This window comes from Diabrotica virgifera, chromosome 3 (genome assembly GCF_917563875.1).
Source record: "Diabrotica virgifera virgifera chromosome 3, PGI_DIABVI_V3a".
Taxonomy (NCBI): Eukaryota; Metazoa; Arthropoda; class Insecta; order Coleoptera; family Chrysomelidae; genus Diabrotica; species Diabrotica virgifera.
Genome location: NC_065445.1, coordinates 126,919,441 through 126,946,693, shown reverse-complemented (window position 1 = coordinate 126,946,693; position 27,253 = coordinate 126,919,441). Strand labels below are relative to the sequence as shown.

The 27,253-nt window shown below is 32.9% G+C and overlaps 1 protein-coding gene across 1 annotated transcript in view; it reads right to left on the bottom strand.

Annotated features, from left to right (window-relative positions):
• The window catches only part of LOC126881302 (27 kDa glycoprotein-like), a 55,873-nt gene that overhangs the window by 3,332 nt on the left and 25,288 nt on the right, over positions 1-27,253 (bottom strand). Inside the window, exon 4 of the mRNA XM_050645504.1 lies at positions 7,332-7,473. Within this exon, the coding sequence (XP_050501461.1) occupies positions 7,332-7,473 (142 nt within the window). The remainder of the gene's footprint in view (positions 1-7,331; positions 7,474-27,253) is intronic.

The window sequence follows — 27,253 nt, the reverse complement described above, 5'->3', positions numbered from 1 at the left end:
TAAGTGATCCACCAAACAAAACCTTGGATAGTGAGGCTGACGATGAGGATCCGAGACAAACTGAAATAAGGTACTTAAAGAAAATTATTAATCAGAATGAAACAATAATATCAAATCAACAAATTACGATAAATTTATTGAAGGAACAACTAGATTTATTTAAATATATGCAAATAGCTGATCAGTCGCCATCTACAAAACAAAATACGAATTCAATCAACCATTCAAACAGAGACCCAAATTTTGAACGACCGAAACAGTCTAGCAGTAAAATATATCCAAAAAACGAAAACACTACACCCGCAAAAAATGTTGCTGTAAATGAAAGTCTTGTTGTTGATAAAGAAAGGAGTTCCCCAACAAAAACTCTATTTAAAAATAGTACCAATAAAAATAAACAAGTTGTTTCCTTAATCGAAAATAATAAACAATTATCAGCTGATATTTTAAGAATACAAACGGAGGCAAAATGTTCAGATATCATTAATTTAACAAACGATGAGAATTTGATAAATACTGAGAGTAAAAATTCGGTTCCAGTTCCAAATAATAATGGGCAAGAATGGAAAACTGTTAGGTATAAAAGAAGGAATGGACCTATTGTTATTGGCAATAATGAAAACTCTGAAATCAGTGGTGTCCCAAAATTTAGTCATCTTCATGTTACTAGGGTAAACCAGCATACAACGGCAGATAATCTTAAGAAGATGTTAGAAAAACACTTTCCAGAAGTGATATGTACGTCCTTAACGGCTAAGCATCCCAACATATATTCATCCTTTAAAGTCTCAATTTTTGAACAACATTTTGGTTTAGCGATGGACCCAAAACTATGGCCCGTAGGCTCTTATGTAAGCAGGTTTTTTATGAAGCGTCCAACACATACTCAAATAAAATGAAGGATGAAGAAACGACCGTTAACCCTCCATCAAATTTTCAAAATAACCTAATTCAACAAGGCACGGTAAGCATGTTTCATGTCAATTTACAGTGTATATCAAATAAAGTCGATATGATCAATGCTTTTCTTGCGGATAAAAAGTTCTATGACGTCATATGTTTTTCAGAGCACTGGCAAACTGAAGAAAATCTAAAATTAATTAACATCTCCGGCTTTTCACTAGCTAACTTTTTCTGTAGGGTTGAAAAGAAGCAAGGTGGCGTTGCAATTTATGTAAAAGAAAATCTTATGTATTCTTCTCTTAATCTAAATGAATATAACGTAGAGCAAACTTCAGAGTTTTGTGCAATTTATATACCTTCAATGAGAACCAATGTTTTAACTGTATACAGATCAGGTAATGGTGACTGTGACTTGTTCTTGGTGAATTTTGAGAATGTTATAGCATTTTTACTTAACAAAGCAGACAAACTGATTATACTTGGGGATTTTAATATAAATTTTAAAATTAAATCTGAATCTTCTTATGATATTCAAAATCTGTTAATGTCTTTTGGTCTAGAAATAACGATAAACGATTATACTAGAATCACATCTCAATCCAGTAGTTGCATCGATAACATTATGACTAACTTTTCTGAAAATATCTACAGGGTGGGCGTATTTGAACCTTGTTTCTCTGACCATCGAGCACAATTTATATCTATTGATTCTGATCTTAAAGTTGTTGACACTAATCAATCACTTCAACGGTCTATTACTGCTTCTGGTTTGCAGAAGCTTAAATATGCACTAGCTAGTACAAAGATGGACTTTTTCTATGACACCAATAACGATCCCGATGTCTTGATGTTCTTTTTAACTGAAACTTATAACAACTTAATATTAAAGTTTTTTCCATTAAAAAAAGTACGACAAACTGCTAAAATAACACCCGTGCAATGGTTTAATGACGAATTAAGGTCTTACAGATCTAATCTTTCTCTCATTAAACACATTGCAGATGTCACTAAGGATCCCGATATTTTCAAGCTATATAAACAACAAAAATATGAATATAATCGGCAGTTACAAAATGCTAAAAAGTCGGCTTACTCTGGTTTTATTACTAACTCCAATAATAAACCTAGAGACTGCTGGAAAATATTAAACTTCGAAAGAGGCAATACAAGATCCAGTTCGGTACAACCAGATCTATCTCCAGACGAAATAAATCAATTTTTTATTACAATCGCAGAGAATATAATTACATCCCTTCCCACTATTAATAACGATATCCTCTTCAGTTACAGAAACTATCCTTCCCCGAGTAAGTCCTTTTGTTTCCGACCCGTTGTGGAAGATGAGATCTCTCAAATAATTAAATCTCTTAATAATTCCAATTGTAAGGACGTTCACGAAATAAATAGCAAAATTTTAAAAGAAACTTACCAAATAGTTTTAACACCTTTCACTCATCTTATTAACTTAATTTTATCAACTGGAGTATTTCCAGAAGCACTAAAGTACTCAAAGGTACTACCTATCTATAAAAAAGGTGATTCCTCGAAAGCTGACAATTACAGACCCATAAGCATTGTTTCTACATTCGGGAAAGTGATTGAAAAGGTGATCAAACAACAATTATATTCTTATTTTGAGTCTAAAAGTTATTTTAGCAACTCGCAATATGGATTCAGAAGTGCTCGTTCTACTACAAACGCGGTATATAATATTGTGAGCGAGGTGATTGAGGGGCTTGAACGTGGCAATCGCATAGCAATTTCTCTCTGCGATTTGTCGAAGGCTTTTGACTGCGTTTCACATGACATTTTGCTCCACAAATTAAACTATTATGGAATCAGAGGTATCCCTCTTAAGCTTATCTCTTCGTACCTATGTGGTAGACACCAGGCTGTAGTGTCTAAAGGTTATCTCTCCGATTTTCGACCCGTAAAACATGGAGTCCCACAAGGTTCGGTCTTGGGACCTCTTTTATTCATTATATATGTCAACGATTTGCCTCATTTCATATCTCCGTACAAATCAGTACAATTTGCGGATGATACGACATACATAATATCAGGTAATAAAAATGAGGATTTAAAAATGGCTTACGAGGAAGTCTCTGATAAATCTAGCACATGGTTTGCTGCGAACAAACTAAAACTCAATACTGAAAAAACGCAGGACTTGATTATATCTGCAAGTGGTTTACATGGCGATCCAGATGACAAAGACACTGCTAAACTATTAGGAATAACCATAGACAATCGATTGAACTGGTCGGCTCATATTTCACAAGTAAAGGCGAAGCTGTCTAGTTCATTGTTTCTTATTCGTCAACTAGCAAGGGTTGTCAGCTTTGAGACATTGAAGGTGACATATTTTTCTTTATTTCACTCACACCTAAGCTATGGATTAATCTTATGGGGCAATTCAACAAATGCTCTTCAAATTTTCAGGATGCAAAAGAAAGCTATCCGGATTTTAGCAGGGGTTAGTTATCTGGAACATTGCCGACCTCTCTTCATCAAATTAAAGATTATGCCGCTACCTACTCTGTTGATATATCAAGTTCTGACTGAAATTCACAGAAAAAGGTCCCATTTAACAAAGCAGTCTGATGTTCACGTTCACAATACGCGATACTCTCACTATTTACGAACAAATCGCTCTAGATTGCGTCTTTCAGATAAAAATTGTCTTAATTATAACTACTACAATATTTTACCAAAAGATATTAAACAGCTAAGCTGTAACAGTTTCAAAAAAGTAATAAAAAGGTATCTGTTGAAACATTGCTTTTATTGCTCGGAAGAATATATGACTCATTGCAGAACATCTACTGAAATGCTTACCGTGACACAAAATATTTTTTGTTAATCTATATTCTTGTTTGTGATACATATTTATAAGTTGTGTTTTATATTTCTGTTTTATATACCTTGTGATTTTATATACCTTGTAATTTTTATATTCCTTATTTTGACTTTGTAATTTTGACTTGCTACAAACAATTTTTTTTTGTAAAGTAGTTAAATAAATCTATCTATCTAAATAAATCTATCTATCTATCACATAATTTCAGAATTCAAATTCAAAATTTTACCAGAAAAATCATTTTGCCGAAAATTCAAAGTATACCACTAAATTTAGTTTTTCATATTCTTTTCAAATGCAAAATCCGTTTAAAAAAAAATTAATATACAGGGTATTTTTTGGGTCGGAATATTTATACAATATTTTTTAAACCGGACCTGGATTTTTTATAATTGTAAATAAATTAATTGATTGGACACCTAAAAGAATATTCGCGTGTTAAATATAAAATCAATATGTAGTGCGGTTGACAAGTTGTAAGCTGTATTTCAATTTTTTTCTACTTAGTGCTCTCGCAATTCACATAATTTCAGAATTCAAATTAAAAATTTGACCAGAAAAATCATTTTGCCGAAAATTCAAAGTATACCACTAAATTTAGTTTTTCATCCTCTTTTCAACTGAAAAATCTATTTTAAAAAAATTTAATGTACAGTGTGTTGTTTTTGGCTCGGAATATTTTTCCAATATTTTTTAATCCGGAGCTGGATTTTTTACAATTGTAAATAAATTAGTTTATTGTACACCTTAGATGATATTTGCGTGCCAAATATAAAATAAATATATAGTGTGGTTAAAAAGTTATGAAACAATTAAGAAAATGGCAAAATAGATAAAACACCCAGTATCTTTGTTATTAATGGAGTAAGACCCATTAAGTATGGTATTTTTGAGACCACCTAAGTGTCCTCTTTCTACAGTTAACGTATGTTACTTTCCCAATGAAACACCCTGTATACACTTTACAGAATTATAATCGGATTATTTAGGGGGCCTCAGAAATGTTTTAAAATTATAAACAATTTTTTGGCTTATAAAAAATAGCTTTGTTTAATAAAAAAAATTAATTGTTTAGCAATTTAAATAATTTAAACCGGTATAATTTTACTTAAACTTTCAAATGCTGTCAGCAGAATTGCTATTTTATTTTTTAATCAAATGTTATTCTCGTTTAAAAATTGCAATTTTTCGATTTTTTGAATGTTTCACCGCGTTTATCTCGAAAACTATGCATCCTACGAAAAAACTTGTAAGACATTTTTTGCTTAGAATTACCCAAGAAATGCAAAAAAGGTTTTATTTTGCGAAAAATCGATGTTATGTAATTCCTCAAGTTCTTTGTTTATAACAATATTATCGACATCCGGATCAACTGTTACCCAAAAAATTAGTGTTCTACGGGTCAAAATACATAAAAAAGACTTGGGTAAGTCCATCTAAATAAAGAAGCCCGTAGCACCCCCTCCTGGACACAGCACTAATTCGTTTATAAGCCAAAAAATTGTTTATAAATTTTAAACATTGCTGGGGCTGCTTAAATAATCCGATTTCAATTCTGTAAAGTGCATTAGATAGGTGAAGTGCTTTTTGATATGTAAAAAATTTACAAATCTTTGTATGTTCTAGTTTTTGTTGTGCAAGATTTTAAAAAATTTTAATTTTTAAAAAAGTTTAGATTGCAAAATTATTATGCAAAATCTAGTAAGTCAATTTTAATGAAATTTGGTGGACGGTTTTAGCACATTACAAAAAATTTTTAAGCGAATTAGTAAGGTTCCAAGTGAAATTTAAGTGATGGAAAAACATTGAATAAGACAGGCTTGTTTTGCCCCCTTATTTTATATTTATTGCTATTTTGCAGCAAGGGTGTTAAATAAAGACATTTTTAACCAATCGTGTCTGATAAAAAATTTAATTATCTTTGTTTTTTTCCTATACGACTTTGTTCCAAAATGAATCGTTTTAAAGTTATAAGCAAAGAAAGTAGAAAAAAAAAAACGAAATTTTTTGAAATTTTTAAATATTTTATCTTTTTTATTAATGTTCCGGGCATATTTGAGGAGAAGCATAAGTCAATTATAATTAACGAAGTTATCACCTAACTTTATCCGCAAAAATCCGAATGCCACCTCTCACATCCACCTAAAAACAGATCCTTCCTGGTCTATAGTGTTTATTTAAAAAAATCCTGACGCCGTGGTAGTTAACCGATTTTAATTTTGTAAATTGCAAATGAAAGGTACAGTATTCATATATACGTAAAAAAATTAACTTGCTGTCTGCTTTATTTTCAGTGCTGCAACATTTTGAAAAAATGAATTTTTTTGCGAAAGCTGGATTGCAAAATTTATTTTGCAAAATCTATTAAACCGATCTTAATGAAATTTACAGTATCGTTTTAACATATCATAAAGTTTTTTTTGGTAAAATATGAAGGTCCTAAGTGTAGCATAAATGGTTGAAAAACGTAAAATGCGAATACTTGTTTTTTTATGGTTTTTTCGAAGCTATTGCTATTTTGAAACAAGGGTGAAAATTTTTAAAATTTTCAATTAATCCTATATTGTAGGAAATTTAAATACGCAACTTTTATGTCGGTACAACTTTTCTCAAAAATGAATACTTTTAAAGTTATAATCAAAAACCAAGAAAAAAATCGAATTTTTCCTTATTTTTTGACATTTTGATTATTTAAACAATGTTTCGGACCTTTTTGAGTGGGAGGATAACTCAAATATTATTATGAGTTATTTTCAAGTAATTTCTGCAAAAAAATATGAGTCACCTCGCAACATCCAAATGTACAAATATTTTTACAAATGCGCCCTGGTCTAATTATCAAACAATAGAAATAAGGGCCAGAGCCCGGTGCACGCCAAATAGAATTCTATTTTGCTGACGTCACAAAATAGAATTTCATAATGGGAGAATCTACGGTTGCTAGACAACGTGACGTCACTAAAATAGAATTCTATGTGGCGTGCTCCCGCACCTGGATATAAATAGCAAGAGATGCGTTTGTAAAAATGAAAACAATTATCTGCAACAAAGACCTTAGATTAGAACTGAGAGTAAGAGCTCTGGGAAGCTACGTGTTTTCTATGCAGCAATATGGACTTGATAGCTGGACATTGAGGCAAGAAAATATAAATAAGCTACAATCATTTTAAAATGTGGTGTTACAGGAGGATGCTTAAAATAGCATGGACACAGAAGAAAACGAGCATGTAAGTATTGCGAGAAATGTGTAAAGAATACGAAAGAATAAACACAATAAAAATAAGAAAGTTACAATATCTGGGATACGTAATGAGGGGACAGCGATATGAAATGCTATGACTGATAATCCAGTGAAAGATAAGAGGAGGAAGGGGTATATGAAAAAGGAGAGTATCATAGTGAACCGCTCGCTAAATTAGTGAACGAGCGACAGTAATGTTGTCGTATATCCATTGATATTACATATTTTCTACCGTAATAATTGTAAATGAAATTTATCGAAGAAATAATTTTAGATCATATCTTATAAACCTACAAATGAAAATATATTACAAAGTTCGATACTCACTCGCATGTCTTCTTATCAATGGCCAATTTAATGGAAAGTTTTGATATATTATCTGGATTAAATTGAAGAGTTTGATTTAAGCACTTCTGGATGCCCTCTGTCTTGGATTTAATACAGTCTGGTCCGCCTTCAGCAACAAACACTATAAAAATATTAATGCATTAATATTTAATACAAGCATCACTAGATCCCTCAATTCAATTTTATGGGACAAAGATATCAGGAAGGAAACAAAGAAAAGAATATATGAAAGTATAATGAAGAGCGCTACAATCTACGGTGCAGAAGTTTGGGACATAAGTGCAAGAAATAAAAAGAAGCTACTTAGTACAGAAATGGACTTCTTGAGGAGAAGTTGTCAGGTTTCCAGATTAGAACATGTAAGAAATGAAACAATTAGAGAACGTATGAAGGTGGAAAAAACTATAATGGACGATATTGAAAAGAGACAGCTGACATGGTTCGGGCACGTTAAAAGAATGAATGAGACTCGCTGGCCGAGAAAAATATTAGAGTGGGTCCCACCGGAGAGAAGAAGAAGGGGACGACCACGGAGAAGCTGGAGGGACAAGATTCAGGACGCAATGGATTCGAGGCAATTAGATGAAGATACGTGTTACGATAGAAAAAATTTGAAGCTGGGTATGGAGAGGCGGCCACAGCCGTAGAAATCCATTATATATATATATATATATATATATATATATATATATATATATATATATATATATATATATATATATATATATATATATTTAATACAAGAAATATTAATAGCAGATATAAATAATAATACAAAGGGTAGGTACACCACAGGCGCTTCTGATGGCTCTAAAAAGAAGAAATATTCGAATTAAATATAAAGCTGGCTTTTATTCCAGTACCAAGGATGCAGAATTCTGTTGGATTTTTATGTGATCGTTGTTCTCTGTTTTTATATAGATGAGCGGACAGGTGATGAATGCAAATTGTAGATACCGTACGCAAGTACGGTATTTATATTGGTCTGCTTGATTTATAATTTGTAACATTGTGACATTTTATATAGGGTGTCCACAAACTCTTCCAAGAAACGAAGACCGGAGATTCCTCAGATAATTTTAAAATAATCTAACCCAGTTCAGCTCGTCTGGAAATGCTTCCTAAGGGAGATAGAGCTCTTTAAGGAGGGGGTATGGTTTGAAATATTTAATTTTTTTTTATTATTTCAAATAAAAGTGCATACTAACAAATACTAACAAGAATACTCTCTGAAAATTTCAAAATAATCGGAGTAAAATTACCAGAGATACAGGGTGTTGAATATCCCTACCATCGACTCGCGTTGCCGCGGCTTCGCGCCAGCACGCTTGAGCGTAGTGAGAAACGTTAAACAACTGTTCGCCTTCTCTTTTGTAGATTACTCCTCGATTTAAAAAACATATTCCAATGTGCATCACTTTACGATCTGGCAGACAAATAAGAAGATGAAGATGCAGTTGTCAAAACTTTAAACGCATTTTTCTCAAAACTGCTTTTTCTAATGCGGTGGACATTGTAACTGAAATACTACTGGGCCGATCTATCTGATATTTTGCAAATATTTTCTTTGGACATTTTATGAGGTAACAACGTCGAGATATTTTTCTTTTTTTGCTTATTTTTTGTTCAACAATAATAAGTCTGTTGATTTTCACAAAATTTTTACTAAAAATTTCATTTTTTTGATTTCTGAGTGATACCAAAAATTCAAAAATCATTAAAAATAAAAAAACTCGACGTTGTGACCTCGTGAAACTCATAAGCTTATTAAATCTTTTTGAATTTTTTGTTTCGTATGATCGAGTGACGAGTTCTGATGTCCACCGCAAAATCCATTCTTTTGTGAGCTGCCTGTCAAAATTTGTCACCAATGGCTTATTTTCCAATATTTTGGATTGGATTTTTTTCTAACCATTCCTTGAATTGTGCTTAATATGTTTATTTAATTTAAAAATAAAATATTTGTACCATAGCTTCGAAAAAAATTCACAAAAATGTGCTTGATATGTTGATTTCAAACCATACCTCCTCCTAAAATATGGCGGCTTGTAATTAATTTTTTAATAGCTCTAGAACGCTTCTATTTAGATAAACGAAAACTGGTATGCCTATTTATCTTTTAGAGGTTAATCGACTCTATCAATTGCGAATTTCTAGTCCCGGTCACAAGCGTCCGTTTTGGGTAGGGCAACGGTAATAATTTTATCTCATAACTTTTTTTCTTTAACATTTAAGTGTTTTTGTCACTTGATTATTAAATTCTGAGGTATTCTTGAACTAAAAGGTACTCTTGCTTTAAGTCGGTAGGAAGCACCATTTTCTAGAAAAATCGATTTGAAAATATTTGGTTTTTCGAAAAAAAATTGAAAAAAATAATTAAAATAAAACGGTGTATTTATCGACTTTGTACTAAAATACCTCATAATTTAATAATCTAATGTCAAAAATGCTTAAAAAAAAAGACGAAATCGATAAAGCGATAAAATAACCGTTGACCTACCCAAAACGGACGCCTATGACCGTTACTAGAAATTCGAAATTGATCAAATCGATTTATCTCTGGAAGATAGATAAACGTATCTACCAGTTTTCGTTTTTCTCATTAGTTTTTTTGTTGAAAATTTTTTTTCAAATTCAAAAAACGAACAATTTTCAACTCGATTTTTTTAGGAAACGGTAAATTATACAGACTTAAAGCAAGAGTACCTTTTAGTACTTAAATACCCCAGAGTTTAATATTCCAGTGTCAAAAATACTTAAGTTAAAGACAAAAAGTTATGGAATAAAATAACCGTTATCCTACCCAAAAGGGACGCCTATGAGTACTAGAAACTCGCAATTGATGAATTCGATTAAATTCTGGCGATCTGGGTGATCTAAACGCCAAAATTGGAAAGGGTAGCACGTAAAGTAACGTAGTGGGAAATTTTGGATTAGGTGATACAAATCAAAGAGGAGATAGGTTGATACAATTCTGCCAAGATGATAATATGATTGTTACAAACACGTTATTTAAATTACCTACTAGACGTTTGTACACGTGGAAATCGACAAAAGATAATGAACATCAGATAATGAGAAATCAAATAGATTACATAATGATTAAAGAAAGATTGATGAAAGGGAGATATAGTAATCGGAATATTATTAGAGCAGTCAAAACAGAACCTGGAGCAGATATATAATCTAATCATAATCTCTTAGAAGCTCACATGAAAAGAATAGAGAAAACAGCAAAAGAAGAAAGAACTGATATAAGTGCACTAAGAAATCCAGAAATCAGAGAAAATATCAAAGAAAGAATTAACGAACGTCTAAACACCGTACAGCTTGAAGGGGAATACGATGAAGAAAATATCAACAAAAACTGGGGAAAAATAAAGGCTGACTTAATAGAACTTTCAAAAAAGTATCCACGCAAATCCAAAGAAAAGAAAAAAGATTGGATGACAGAAATACTAAACTTAATGAACAGAAGAAGAGTATATAAGGACAAAAATAAATCGTTATACCAGTAAACACAAAACGAAATACGGCGACAAAGTCGCATAGCAAAAGAAAATTGGTTAAAGAAAAATGTGATGAAATAGAAACGCTACAACATAAACATGACAGCTTTAATGTACACAGGAAATCAAAGAATTAACTAGAAAACCAGAATACAAACAAAATATACTAGTTGATGAAAGGGAGATATAGTAATGGAGACAGAAAGCAAATTGATGGTATGGACAAACTATATAGAACAGCTGTTTAACGACAACCGAGACACAATAGATAACGAATATTTCGTTGAAGAGACTGGACCAGAAATAACAGAAAGTGAAGTAAAACACACCATTAAAGAACTGAAAACTGGGAAAGCTGTAGGATCGGACGAAATACCTACAGAAATATTGCAACTTATAGCCGACTGTATACTCATGTAATTGTCGAATTATTTAATATCATATACAGAACAGGTATATTACCTAAAGAATGCCTTCTATCAACATTCGTGACTATACCGAAAAAGAGAAACGCCAGACAATGTTGCGAACACCGTACCATCAGTCTAATGTGCCACATACTCAAAGTATTTCTAAAGAGTATTCATCGTACAATATACAAAAAGTTAGCACAAACATTGGACAAACTCAGTTCGGATTTAGAAATGCTCAATGAATCAGAGAAGCATTATTTGCAGTAAATGTGCTAATACAGAGATGTTTAGATGTAAACCACGACATCTATGTCTGCTTCCTAGATTATAACAAGTAATTTGATACGGTGAAACATAATCCGTTAATAAAACTACTGAAAACAAAGAACATCGATACACGGGATATAAGAATAATAAATAATATGTATCATGAACAAGAAGCTGTCATAAGAATAAATAATTTAAACACAAATGAAATAAAAATCAAAAGAGGCATTAGACAGGGCTGTGTCTTGTCGCCATCACTGTTTAATGCATACCCAGAAGAAATATTAAAAAAAGCATTAGAAGATGAAGTAGCAGGCATAAAAATAAATGGCCTACCCATATGTGAAATTAGATACGCAGATGACACAATACTAATAGCACAAACTATTACAGATCTACAAAGAATTTTAGATAAGGTTGTTGCAACAAGTGAAGAATTTGGTATGTCACTAAACATTAAAGAAAACGAAATTCGTGGTTATACCTATCAAAGAATAATATAAGAAACATCAGTCTACACGTAAATAATAAGACGATAGAACGAGTTCAGAATTATAACTATTTAGGGACAAACATTAGTGAAACAAACGATTATACCAAAGAAATCCGAATTAGAATAGAAAAGGCTAGAAGTGCATTCACATGAAATAATATGAAACAAATATTATGTAGTAGAGACCTCAGCCTAAATCTTAGAAAGCGAGTACTAAAATGTTATGTATTTTCTGTCATTTTGTATGATGTGGAGACACGGACTCTCAATAAACAATGCCTCAATAGATTGGAAGCATTTGAGATGTAGACGTATCAAAGAATGCTGAGAATCTCCTGGATAGACAGAATAACCAAAGAGGAAGTACTAAGGAGAATATAAAACAGCAGGGAGATACTGGATTCCATCAAAATAAGAAAACTTCAATACTTGGGTCATATAACACGTGGTGACAGATATGAACTCCTAAAATTAATTATGCAGGAAAAGATTCAAGGAAGGCGTAGCATAGGTAGAAGAAAAATGTCCTGGCTGAGAAATCTCAGAGAATGGTTTGGATGCAGCTCAACTGAACTCTTTCGGGCTGTAGTGTCAAAAGTGAGAATAGCAATGATGATTACCAACCTTCGTCGCGGAGATGGCACGTAAAAAAGAAGAAGAATTTATTTTAATAAAAATAAATTCCAAGGACTAGATTTTAGGACTAGATGAAATCGGTTAAATTATCTTCAAATTATCTGAGGAATCTTCGGTCTTTGTTTGTCGTGAGAGTTTCTGGACACCCTGTAGAGGTGGTAAAATATAGGAAGTTTGATCTCACCCGCCTTGGAAATTTCACAAAAACACAATTTTATTGCAATAGATAATGTCAGTAAACAAATATATATCGTTTAAATATTTAGCATTTACTCAATGCATAATATGTTTTTACGTAGCTTGAGCTCTTGCACTACATTATAATATACCTAACAGACATTTTTTTGGGGACCCTACTACTCGTACTACTCGTATGATGTGTTCCTTGCCTGAAATTAAATCTGCTATCTCCTCAATCTCCAACATTAGTAGGGTTTTTGTCCTGCAGCTCGACTATATTTCGCATATCCCGCTGTGAAACTGAGGTTTTCCACTTGGTCCCTTGTTGTTCGTAGTACTCAAGAGGCCATCTTTGTAGGAAATTGTGGTTAGTACTTCAACGTAGAAATCTACATTAAAAATGTACGAGAACCACGACCTTTTTAAGATTTTGGGGAACACCATTGTTAAAAATTACTGCAACACCTGATTAATTTAATAATTTTGGTACCTTCATTTAGCTCAATGCCTGTGCGGATCTTGTGATAATCTCACACAGATAAGAAGAGTTGAAGTATTTTCTTCTACTGGGAAACTGCTACCAAATTAAAGCACCAGATGCATAGTATTAAACTGAATAAATCTTTATTTTTACTATGAATTAAAATAATTAACAAAGGAGACAAGGCGAGGAGGACGGTCACCAACCAGATGGTCTAACTAAATTTAGGGGGCATTCATTCTGTGAAATTCTTAGAGAAATTGAAGATAGAGACCAATGGAGAAAGTCTTTTAAGAGTTGTAACGGTCCGAAAGTCATTATTATTTTTGCTTCACCCTGTATACTTAAAATCATGTTTGTATTTCAGTGTATTACGTAATTCGTTTCTCACAATTTTGGATTGATCTTGTGTTCTCATGGATATTCATATCTCTTTTATCTGAGGGACCTCGATATGTTTCGTACCGCCAAAAGAATCGGGACTCGTAAATCTTTTACTAATGTATTTTTGGCGACTGTGAGACTGGAATATGTTATTTTAAAGCTGACTTGTTTATTTTGTGAATTCCTTTGCACAGATAAGGGCTCTGAGTGTGTTTGTGTAATACAACAAGTTTGCTCGTGCAATATTGCGAACGTTGCGAAAAAGCATGTTAGAATATTGAGCTGAAATATAGCTATCGGAATTTCGTTCGGTTTAATCCCATTTGCAAGAGAAAGAGCTATTGCCTCTGAAGGCGTGGTTAAAATTTGCTTAAATCCTTTCTATTCGTTTTGAGATGAAGAGTGGAAATTGACTAATTTTTTGCTTGGTAAAACCGGACATGTTTAAGTAGGATAGAAAAATGGGGAGGTGGAATGAGTTTTGGGTTGTAGGAGAGGTAGAGATTCGTGATCGATTCTGGTAGTCTAGAGTAAGAAGCTGGTGCCTTTTTGTCAGCAGGCTCTTTGTCTTGCTGACGGAGAAAATTGTTGTTAATAGTTCAATGGAGATAGTTGTTTGTATTTAGTTCAGTTCAGTTTTTATTCCAGAGCCGAAGTAGGCTTAAGGTGTAGCGTGCAAACCCGCTACTTTGTAGAATTTATTTTAATAAGACCCACTCTGCATTTAGAGGTCCTCTCAGGTAGCTGTTGATTTTCATTTGTAGCAAATATTTATTAGTCGGTCCATTTATATTCTTTTCGTGCACCCTGTATATCCATTTTCAATTCAATAATGAAATTAGTGATGCCTGATTTAAATTAGAAAAGTTATTTCCATCATCTCGAATAATATTTATTGAGAAAATATTATTGCCATTTTCATTTTAAACAGTTTAATTATTTCCAGTTTTCGTTCTTTCTAAATATTTTATTTCGAAGCAAAATTATTTATCAAGCCATTAATTTTTTGTAATTTTAAAACGTTCAACTTTGTCAATTTCAATGAGAATGTCTTTTTCGTTATCAGCTAATCCTGACCTTCAATTAATTTCTTTTGCCTTTATAAATACCATGCTGGTGCCTTTCCGGCTGATTTTTATATTCTTCGCCAAGTAGGTAGCAGCGAGCGCTACAGACCTAATTGGTAAGTTGTTTTTGGGTTTTATCATTTACTTTTCCGATAATATTTTTTTTGTTAATTGACTAACTCGAATTTGCAGGATATATTTATATTTTTACGTATTTGTATTGTAAATTTGATTCATCCAATAAGAAAATAATTTTGGGGTATTTATTTACTTATTTTCCGTGAATGCTAATTCATTAGCATCAGCAGTGGTGTTAAATATCAATTATTTTCAAGTTTAATTTATTACGTTAATTTTATAGAAATATGTGGGATTAAATTAATTTATTTTTGTTCATTTATTTTATTGTATTCTTTAATTGGGGTGTTCACATTAGAACATTTGGGGTCTACTGTTTGGTTTAAAAGTCACTTCCAAGATTTTCTGTGCTGCTGGTGGGGAATATTGGGGTTTTGTTGACTTGGGTGGTGGGGCCCTTCATAAATTTATGCTGCGGGTTGTCTACATCTTGTTTTCTCTTCTAGGCACCCAGGAGAAGGGCGTGGCCCTAGTTTTTACACCATCTGTTTTGGCCCAGAGGATATATAATGCCCCCCCAGAAAGTACAAGTAAATGGTAAATAGCAGCTCCTCAAGACCCATGGGTTCGACGAACATTTAGGCAACTCCGGAGGCAACAACCGATCCACCAGTACATCAGACCAGTACATCAAAACCTGACGCCTCCCGAAGAAGATCATGAGGTGTGGATAACCTAGGACAGCACCGGAAGAAGCCTTCACACCACAAGTTAAGTCTTCTTTAGAATCTTATATTTGCCTGTCAGCAGAGACAGTTTTTTTTATATAAATTAACTTCATAATAACTTCACAATGATGTAGATCCTAAATTATAAAAAAAGAAGTGAGAAAATAAAGCATTTATACCGAAATTTATTCCTTTTTACTGATAGTGTACCGTATGCCTGGAGAATGCAGAGGAGTAGGATATAAGGACCCACATAAAGTCTCATGCTCGCCGTGTTGGTGTTGGTGATGTTATGTCGAATTTGTTTCTTGGTCCAATGTTGACTTTGGAGATAGGTTCGATATATCATTGTTAATATGAACACGACAAAATTGGCGCCTCAACTGGGTTCTGCTCTCTGTTTTCTTTGGTATATTTTGCACTGTTAGTATTGGGTGAATTTTAGTATATTTGTTTTATAACCTCTCACTTCTTTTTTTTTTGCTTACAAGATAATTCATAATTAGTCAGTAATTTGTCTCTTGCTGATACAACTGAGTTGCATATTATGGATATTTACATTATTTTAATTTTTAATGATTTGATATTAACTCAGTAATTTATTTACTTTCATATATTGATCATAACATACGTATATGTGTTACTGGGGTTAGTTCAGTCGTCTTTTTTTTTGCCACTAATTGAGTTTTTCTTTTGCTGGTTGTTTTTTCTTCCCAAATTTTTCACAATGCCTTTGTCTTTCAACCCGAACCATCTTAAGTCCAGTGAGTTAGCGTACGAAATTTCAATTAGAGGTCAAGATGTCCCCAAAACTGCGGAAGAGAGAAGACAACTGTTACGTGGCCTTCTTACTCAAGAGTCTTCAAATCGAAGCACTTCTTCTATTAGCGTGGACATAGATTTTGCTGAAAATTTCAAACAAACTTCAGAATCTGTCCAAAATATTACTGAAATTGTTCAGACTTTCGTTGGTAGCCACAAGTCGTCACAGTATAAGACACTTATTGATCGTCTAAGTCATGTTGCCAACCGCCTGCGACGTATGGAAACAAATACGGAGCAGGAACAAAAAAGTAAAAAGGAACTCACGACGAAGTTGTCAATGTTAGAAGGGGTATTGGAGGAGAAAGTAACACCTCAGCAGGATGATATTGCAGAGGCACCAGCCTCTACACCAATTGCTTCGCCTATTAGGTTACCACAGGTAGGAGTCCCAAAATTAGTTCCTGTTTACAAATGGGATCTACAGAAGTTTACCGGTAGGGAAAATTTGGTTGGTTTCCTCGAAAAATTGGAAACATTAAAGGTTTCGCGAAACTGCTCGGATCAGGATTTGTTTTTGTCAGCATCAGACCTTTTTGAGGGACCAGCGTTTACCTGGTGGCACAACCATTTTGTGCGTGAGTCTTTCACTTCATGGGCTGATTTAGTCAGTGCCTTGAAAGAGACGTATCTCCCTGTGGATTATGAAAGGAATCTTTGGGACAAAATCAGGTCGACAAAACAACAGTTTGGAGAGCCTGTTTCGCAATTTATTGCAAATTTTGGGTCACTGTTTCATCGTCTTCCCACAAAAATTCCTGAGGAGGAGATTGTGGCCGAAATTAGGCGGGGGTTATTGCCTGATTTTATAAGGGCGTTAGTTTTGCACGAAGTTTGCTCTGTAAAAGAGTTAGCTTCGCTATGTAGGAAGATTGATGGTGCGTTAGAAATCACAGCGGATCCAGCTGCGAGTGCAAGTTTCCGGAATAGAGAGTCGAGGAATTCCAGGTTGTCATGCTGGAATTGCAGGTTAAAGGGTCACTCATTTCGCCAGTGCAGACGGCCCAAAAATTTGTTTTGTGTTGGGTGTGGTAGAAGCGAAGTCTCCATTAATAGCTGCCCGAAATGTTCAAAAAACGCGAGCCCTGGTGCAAACAACGACGCTCCAGGAATGTCCCGAAATTGATGACCCATGCTAATTTTGGTATTCCGGAAAATTCCGGTGTTAATTGTACTGAGTTTTCAGGAAATAATGATTTTTACCATGTGTCGGATACATATGGTAAGGTAACTAATAATGGTGTGCATAATAATTGCAATTTTAATTTTTCGAATAATAAGAACTTTTGCGTTAATGACCAAGTCTCTGTATGTAGTGAAGTTGCTGAACATAATCTTTCAAAGTGTAACAGTTCAAATAATATTTATGGAAATTATAGTACTGATAGTATTTACACCCCGTACTCGTTTGGTAGTTCCAATTTGAATTATTTTATGTCTGATTGTGATAATTCTCATTCTTCTAATTTTCCCGATGATGAAAAATCACAAGGTAAATGTGCTATTGTTAACTTTGGCAATGGAAGTAATAAGCGTTCTTGTAGGTTTTCTAACACTTCGACTTCCCAAAATTCTTTTTATGGTGGAAATAGTCATTTTTCCAAAAATAAACGCTCGACTAAGGTTTCTCAATTTCGAAATAATAATATGGAAAATAATTTTAAAAACGATATTCATGGTGATAAATTTTCTGCAGATATAAATTCAATTTGTTTTAGCCATAGTCGTTCTTCGAAGTATTCTTCTTCTTCCCGTCCCCTTTCCACTTGTGAAATAATCTCAGATGAATCATCATCATCACCGTCTTCTTTTTCTTCTTCTTCTCGCCCTCTTACAAATTCTAAAACAAATTTCAAGGAAAAGGACTCAATTTCTCATGCCTCCGTCTCTTCTTCTTCTTCTTTTTCTTCAATTCCAACTGCTCCTTCGGTAAACAAAAATTCTGATGAAATTTTAGGGCTACAGTTTTCTGTTGAAGAAAATTTTTCAAATCATATACATGCTTATCCATTATTGGATGTTCACGAATCTGATAACCGTCCTTACATTACGATTGCTATCCATGATGAGAATGTTTCAGCACTGATAGACAGTGGTAGCAATGCTTCTATTATTGGTTCTCCTTGTTTGTACTTACTAAAAAAATTTAACTTACAATTAAATTATGACGTTTGCATTCAGTTGACTACTGCTGATGGTAGTATTCAAAATACAATTGGTTTTGTGGAATTACCAGTGAATTTGTTAGGTACTGTCCACACTTTGAAATTTTTAGTTGTTCCTTCTATTTCCCATAAGCTAATTTTAGGCATGGATTTTATTTCAAAATTTGAACTTAAGATTGACTTTGCAAAATTTTCATTTAATTCTGCTGAACTTTCCACTTGTGTAGTAAATACTATAATAGATAGGCTGAGTCTTTCTTCTTCACAGTCAGCACAACTTGATTCCATGGTACAGCTTTATAAAGAAATAGCCCCTACGGATGCAATTGGTCGCACCAGTCTCTATACTCATCATATTGACACAGGTGATGCGAAACCGATAAAACAACGGCAGTACCCATTGTCTCCGGCAATGATGAAAATCCTTAATGCTGGTATCGACGAGCTGATACAACTTAAAGTCGTTCAACCTTTAAATATTCCCACTCCTTGGCTAAATCCTTTGTGCCTTGTTAAAAAGAAGGACAACACGCATAGAATTTGTTTCGATGGTAGAAAGTTAAATTCGGTGACAGTTCCAGATAGTTATCCAATGCCTCTCATTGACTCTATCATTTCTAAAGTTAGAGATGCAAAGTACATTTTTTCGATTGATTTACGTCATGCTTTTTACCAAATCCCTTTAGATGAATCGTCAAAAATTAAGACAGCTTTTGCTATTCCAAATCGCGGTGTATTTTGTTTTAATGTACTTCCTTTTGGTCTAAACAATAGTGCTCAAGCCATGTGTAGGATAATGGACAATGTAATAGGTCCCAAATTGGATCCATATGTGTTCTATTACATTGATGACATTATAGTGGTTACTCCAGATTTCAAAACCCACATGGAGGTTCTTTCGTCCCTTTTTAGGCAACTCAAATCTGCCAATTTGACTATTAATTTTGAGAAATCCCAGTTCTGTAGGTCTTCTTTAAAGTTTCTTGATTTTATAGTTGATGAAAATGGTCTTCGAACTGATCCCGAAAAAATCCAATCCATTCTTGAGTACCCCGTTCCTAAAACTTCTACTCAAATCCGTCGTCTCATTGGTTTGATAGGTTATTATCGTCGTTTTCTTCCCAACTTTAGTACAGTTTGTGCTCCGATTTCAGATCTTTTAAAGGGTAAAAAGAAAGGTCAACCCATTTCGTGGAATTGTCAAGCTGATGAAGCCTTTGCCAAGGTTAAAAATCTTCTAACCACTGCTCCGATTCTTGCAAGCCCAGATTTTAGCAAGAAATTTTTTCTAGCCTGTGATGCTAGCGATTTAGGTGTTGGAGGTGTACTTTTTCAAAAAGAAGATGGTTTTGAACATCCAATTGCTTATTTTAGCAAAACATTGAATAAGTGTCAACGTAAGTATAGCACTACAGAAAAAGAACTCCTTGCAATTCTTCTATCTATTGAAAAGTTCAGAGGTTATATTGAGGGTACTGAATTTACGGTGATTTCAGACCACAGTTCTCTCCAATGGCTTTTTACAATGAAAAATCCCTCCCCACGTTTGGCTAGATGGGTTATGAAATTTTCGTCACATAAATTTGATGTGGTTCATCGTAGTGGATCATTAAATATAGTGGCTGATTCCTTATCACGGATTCCTGAAACGTCTTCAAATATTGCAATTCTTAATTTAAATAGCTAAAAGGCAGATGCTTGGTATAGTTCATTATTAAATAAAATTATTAGTAATCCCGACTTGTATCCTTCGTTTAAAGTGCAAGATAATATTATTTACAAACATGTTTTTTCAAACTCTAAGTTCTCAGATTCTTCTCCGGAATGGAAAATTTTTGTTCCCACATCTCACAGGAAAGATATTCTCAGAATGTATCATGATGAGCCTACAGCTGCACACTTAGGCATTTCTAAAACCTTAGCTAGAGTTTCTGAACTGTACTACTGGCCTAAAATGAGAGCTTATGTCATCAGGTATATTTCTAAATGCAAAACTTGTTGCCAGTCGAAGTCTTCTAATCTTTCGCCTGCTGGGAAAATTGGAAAATATCGAGACATTAATTTCCCGTTTCAATTTTTGTCTGCTGACTTGTTAGGACCGTATCCAAGGTCGAAAAATGGTAACCGATACCTTTTAGTGGTTGTAGATTGGTTTACCAAGTTTGTATTTGTACATCCCATGTCTTCAGCAACATCTAAGGGTATTGTCAAGTTCATAGAAAACCAAGTTTTTCTCATTTTTGGCGTCCCTCAAATTTTTGCAGTTGACAATGGTCCACAATTTATTTCCAAAGACTTTAAAGACCTTATGTCCAAATATAATGTTCAAAAGATCTGGTATAACGCTAGGTATTTTCCTGAGATAAATCCTACTGAAAGGGTAAATAAAACCATTGTTACAGCTATTCGTTCTTTTATCCATGATGATCACAAAGAATGGGATAAAGAAATATTCAAAATAGCCCAGGCAATCCGTCTTGCCAAACATGAAGTTACGAAGTTTTCTCCATCTTTTCTGACCTTCGCCAGAAACATCCCTACTGACGGATCCTTTTTTGGTATCATTGAGGAAAGAGCGGATAATACTTTAAAAATTAACAACGAGTTATTTACTCCTAGGCCTGCCGACGAGTTGTCTCCTCTCTTTTCGGAGGTTCAGAAAAGGTTACGTCAGGCTCATGTCGAAAATTCTAAGCGTTACAATCTCCGGAAAAGAGATGTACAATTTCATCTGGGTGATAGAGTTTGGAAAAAGAATTTTGTTTAGTCTAAAGCTGTTGACAATTTCTCAGCTAAGTTAGCTCCTAAATTTGTACCTTGTATTATAAATAAAGTGATTTCTCCATTAGTCTACAACCTTAAAGATGTTAATGGTGTAGATCTTGGAAACTTTCATGTGAGAGATATCAAGTTAGATGTTACCAACTCTGATGATGATAGTTCGGTAACTTAATTTTTTGTGTGAATTAACATTTTGCCAATTACTCTGTGTTTCTTTGATTTCATCAATCTTGCTTGAAATTATAAATTTGTATTTAGTTTGATTTGTTCTCGTAGTTGCATTTTCTTGTAGTTTTCGCCTAGTAGGTACTTTGATATTCAGTATACACTTGGATAGTTTTGATTAGTACCCATATAAGCATAGCTTACATGCTATTATGCTTTAGTTTTTTTTAAATTATGGCCATTTTAGTTTAATATATATTTTACGCTTTTGTTGGCGGTTATGTTTAACTCGCGGTATTTTTAGTGGTTGTTTTTTCCACTATATAATTTTTTTCGCTGTGCTTAGGCCAGTGATGTGTTGTTGCGTAAAATTTTTTTTCTCTTTCTTTCTGAAACTCAAATGTTATTATGCTATACTCGATTGAGAACTCTGAGTGTAATTTCATGGCGTTTTGGAGTTACTTTTGTTGGTTTTTGCTAAAACTATACACCCTCTTGCGTATTATTCTTTTGGATTTTCAGTGCATTATGCTATAGTTTTCTTCTTGCGTAATCACGTTTACTCCTTAGAGGAATTAATATGCTTTAAATTTTTTTTGCGAATTTTTGTATACTTGTAATCTTGCTTACTACTTTTTCATTTTCATCTAAATGCTGGCGCCTGGCTTCTTGTTGATACTAGTTTTGTCTCTAGAATTTATGAGCTTTATCCACTTTGTTGGCTTTCCATCTGGACACCAAAACTAAAATATTTTTTTTAAATATTTTTAAATAACAAAACGTACTCATCAAGACATATATTTCAGAGCGAGGTTTGCTAAATCGGTAATTTGTTGATTTCATTATTGTTTTTGTTCTCTCACGTGTTTAGTGTTAGATATTCCAATTTTTGACATGATTAGAAATAAGTTCTAAACCTATAAATTTAATACAATATTCTGTACTGGTATTATAATGGGTACCAGTTTATTTATATTTATATATGCTTACCTTTACCAGTTCAGTTAGTTTTGAATTTTAAGCTTACCTACTGTGTAGGATAATATCTTTTGATGTAAATATTGATCAAAAGAATAAATTTTAGGATTTCTGTAGAGAATCCTTAGATTTTTGACGGTTGTGACAGTTTATATTATAAAAAGTGGTCGTTGGACACTTTTATTTGATGTATCCTTGTTAGGAACATTAATTTACCCTTGAGGGTGGACTAAAATGCTACCCTATAGCATAATTAGATACTATATGTATCATTTATGTTTCCCTGAGGCTTTAGTCTATGGACTAAATAGGCCTGTTCTTTAAATAGAGTAAGATAGAGAACTTACCTATTTAAATTATGTTACTTATTCATTTGAATATTATTTGGAAATTTGCCATTATATAGTAATGATGGTCAAATTTCTTTTTTAGAGTCGAGTTGCTTTAGTGCATGGTGAAAATATATATATATATATATTTTTTAATAATTGTATGGTAATTCTACATCGCGTTAGGTTAGCGATAGATACATATACTTATGTAGTGAATATTAGTTAAAAATTTTGATTTTTTTTGGGTTTACTATTGCAATTTATACTATATTATATGTTCTCTTGTATTTGCTTATTGGTGAATCATGTTACATTTTTTTTACATAACTTGATATTGCTGCAAATAAGTAGTGTATTTGAAAGATAGAGTTAGTCGTGATTTTTTTCTTCTTTTTGTTAATTTTATATGATTATATAAGAATTTTGAATCTTCTTCTAATATATTACTTCATTTTTTTTGTTCTCTTTCTTCCTCCATTGATGTTGTTTTCACTTACTTTGCTTTCTTCTTTCCTTATTTTCTTCCGTCTTTTTATTTGTTATATTAAAAAATTTCCAACACTTGAAATTTTTTTTCGAGATGGGGGGTGTGTAGCGTGCAAACCCGCTACTTTGTAGAATTTATTTTAATAAGACCCACTCTGCATTTAGAGGTCCTCTCAGGTAGCTGTTGATTTTCATTTGTAGCAAATATTTATTAGTCGGTCCATTTATATTCTTTTCGTGCACCCTGTATATCCATTTTCAATTCAATAATGAAATTAGTGATGCCTGATTTAAATTAGAAAAGTTATTTCCATCATCTCGAATAATATTTATTGAGAAAATATTATTGCCATTTTCATTTTAAACAGTTTAATTATTTCCAGTTTTCGTTCTTTCTAAATATTTTATTTCGAAGCAAAATTATTTATCAAGCCATTAATTTTTTGTAATTTTAAAACGTTCAACTTTGTCAATTTCAATGAGAATGTCTTTTTCGTTATCAGCTAATCCTGACCTTCAATTAATTTCTTTTACCTTTATAAATACCATGCTGGTGCCTTTCCGGCTGATTTTTATATTCTTCGCCAAGTAGGTAGCAGCGAGCGCTACAGACCTAATTGGTAAGTTGTTTTTGGGTTTTATCATTTACTTTTCCGATAATATTTTTTTTGTTAATTGACTAACTCGAATTTGCAGGATATATTTATATTTTTACGTATTTGTATTGTAAATTTGATTCATCCAATAAGAAAATAATTTTGGGGTATTTATTTACTTATTTTCCGTGAATGCTAATTCATTAGCATCAGCAGTGGTGTTAAATATCAATTATTTTCAAGTTTAATTTATTACGTTAATTTTATAGAAATATGTGGGATTAAATTAATTTATTTTTGTTCATTTATTTTATTGTATTCTTTAATTGGGGTGTTCACATTAGAACATTTGGGGTCTACTGTTTGGTTTAAAAGTCACTTCCAAGATTTTCTGTGCTGCTGGTGGGGAATATTGGGGTTTTGTTGACTTGGGTGGTGGGGCCCTTCATAAATTTATGCTGCGGGTTGTCTACATCTTGTTTTCTCTTCTAGGCACCCAGGAGAAGGGCGTGGCCCTAGTTTTTACACCATCTGTTTTGGCCCAGAGGATATATAATGCCCCCCCAGAAAGTACAAGTAAATGGTAAATAGCAGCTCCTCAAGACCCATGGGTTCGACGAACATTTAGGCAACTCCGGAGGCAACAACCGATCCACCAGTACATCAGACCAGTACATCAAAACCTGACGCCTCCCGAAGAAGATCATGAGGAAGAAGCCCTCACACCACAAGTTAAGTCTTCTTTAGAATCTTATATTTGCCTGTCAGCAGAGACAGTTTTTTTTTATATAAATTAACTTCATAATAACTTCACAATGATGTAGATCCTAAATTATAAGAAAAGAAGTGAGAAAATAAAGCATTTATACCGAAATTTATTCCTTTTTACTGATAGTGTACCGTATGCCTGGAGAATGCAGAGGAGTAGGATATAAGGACCCACATAAAGTCTCATGCTCGCCGTGTTGGTGTTGGTGATGTTATGTCGAATTTGTTTCTTGGTCCAATGTTGACTTTGGAGATAGGTTCGATATATCATTGTTAATATGAACACGACAAAGGGGCTGCCGTGGTCGTAGAGTGTAAATTCTCGACCGTATTTTGTGTTTCTAGTAATGGATTAAACTGATCCATTTGTTTTCTTTTGTCGAAAAGTTCTTCGTTTCTTTTAATTAAGTTTAATTAATAACAATAATAATAATAGTATCCAAGTGTTGCACATAATAAACGAACAATGGAATTTCATCTCTAATATAATTAATAGCTGTACTTTATATGTCAAAATGAGTGTCGTTATGTGCCGTGACAACAAATGTGCCGTAACATCAGGACAATAGTTAACACCTTAACTGCCGCATGGATGGACTATGGATCACCTACGGATTAAGTACACAACAAGGTACTTGCGTTGAACTCTTACGTTTTCTCGCCAATTATTAAAATGATTAAAGATTTTTTTGTGATAATAACTTTGCTAAACTTTTATTTGTTTCAATAAAGTAAGAATTGTGTTTAATTATGAGATTTTCTTTACCAATCTCTATCCTTCTTATAAAGTAATCAGGCATGAAAGTAGCCTACGGTAAGTACAGATATTTTAAGTACCTAATCGGCATTTCTAATTTTATATTTTTGAAGTTATACTTCTTTAGGCACGAGGGTAAATTTTTATTTTCCTGGGCGCATGCGCACACCTACAGTATGGTATAGGGCTTTTCATTCACAGTCATTTGTTTCAAGCTTCTGTTATATGTTGTATAATCTATAATATAATATTCGTATACACAGATTATACAACATACGACAGAAGCTCGAAACAAAAGTCAATCGATGAAAAGCCCTATTAGTCGCTCAAACGTTATACGGGATCTGATTGGGTGTTAAAACTAACTGTCAATAATTGTTCAACATGGAGATTATGGATAAACAAATGTTGTGTATATAAGTTTTTATTATTGTGATGGTAGAGAAGAAAGCAAGTTTATAATTGTAGTGACTTTTTAAATAGTTTTTAAAAGCGACAGGTACTTAATAATTGCAAATGTTTCAGTATCCTAATAAAAAAATACATAGGTACAGTTGAGTCCGCGAATCTTTACCCGTGCGTCATCATTTAAAGCATACGAAATAAGTCGATGATAAGTTAGAAATTGAAATTTACTAAACGCAACAGCAATTCACTTACTGTCACTTACTGTTGCGTTTAGTAAATTTCAATTTCCGACTTATCATTGGCTTATTTCGTATGCTTTAAATGATGACGCACGGGTAAAGATTCGCAGACTCAACTGTAGGTACCTACCTATTTAGAAAATTTAAAAAAAACTACCAAAATAGTATGTAATGCTTTGATTTACATAATTTGATTACCATCAAAATTTCTATCAATATTCACCTAATGTAGGTTTTCTTACTCTATGTTTTGTTGTATTTTTACCCCAGGCTGTGGGTGAAAAAACGTGATATAATTCAGGAATTTTTGAAATCTATCAGGTGTTGTAAAGGACGATGCCAGGAATAACTTCTACTAAAATGTAACCAAAAATATTGTGCGCTTTTTTTTAATTGCGATTTTCATTTGTTAAATTTGCAATTTTTATGGATTTTTAATTTTGTAGCTTAGGATATTGATTTTAGAGAAAATCTTTTTAACAGAAAGTTGTAGTAAATTAAAGAACCTACAATTTGAGCTATGGTAAGTTTAATTTCGTTAATTGGTTATTGCAAAACAGCCTGCGAAAGGTCCAAAATGGCCGTTTTTTACAATTGCATTATTTATTGTACAAATAATTTTTTTATTTTTTAAAGCTTTAAAATGAAGATCTTTCAATTCTAAACATAAAAAAAATTTTAAAGCCAGATTAACGAATTTGTTGCTTAGATATTTTAAATTGTTTATCCCAAGAGGTCAAATATCGAAGGCTATAACTTTTTGAAAAAAAATCATAGAAAGTTGGTGAAACATCCAATCTCCTTCTAAAGAGTTATATTTTCATATTCTGATGTAAATAAAAGCGTAAAACATTTTTAAACCTCTAATTTTTGGATTTGAAAATAAGGGGGCAAATTTCGTTATAATCATTTAGAGCTGAAGCGGCCCTGTACACCCTATAAGTTTTTAACTTACATATTATTATTATTATTCGCTAAAGACGAAACGAAGATTTATAAAAAAATAAAAAATTTCTATGACCAACTGAAGCCGAGATAATTTTTGGGTTTGAAAATAAGGGGGCAAATTTCGTTATAAACATTTAGAGCTGAAGCGGCCCTGTATATTCTATGAGTTTCTAACTTACAGATTATTGTTGCTAAAGACGAAACAAAGATTTATAAAAAA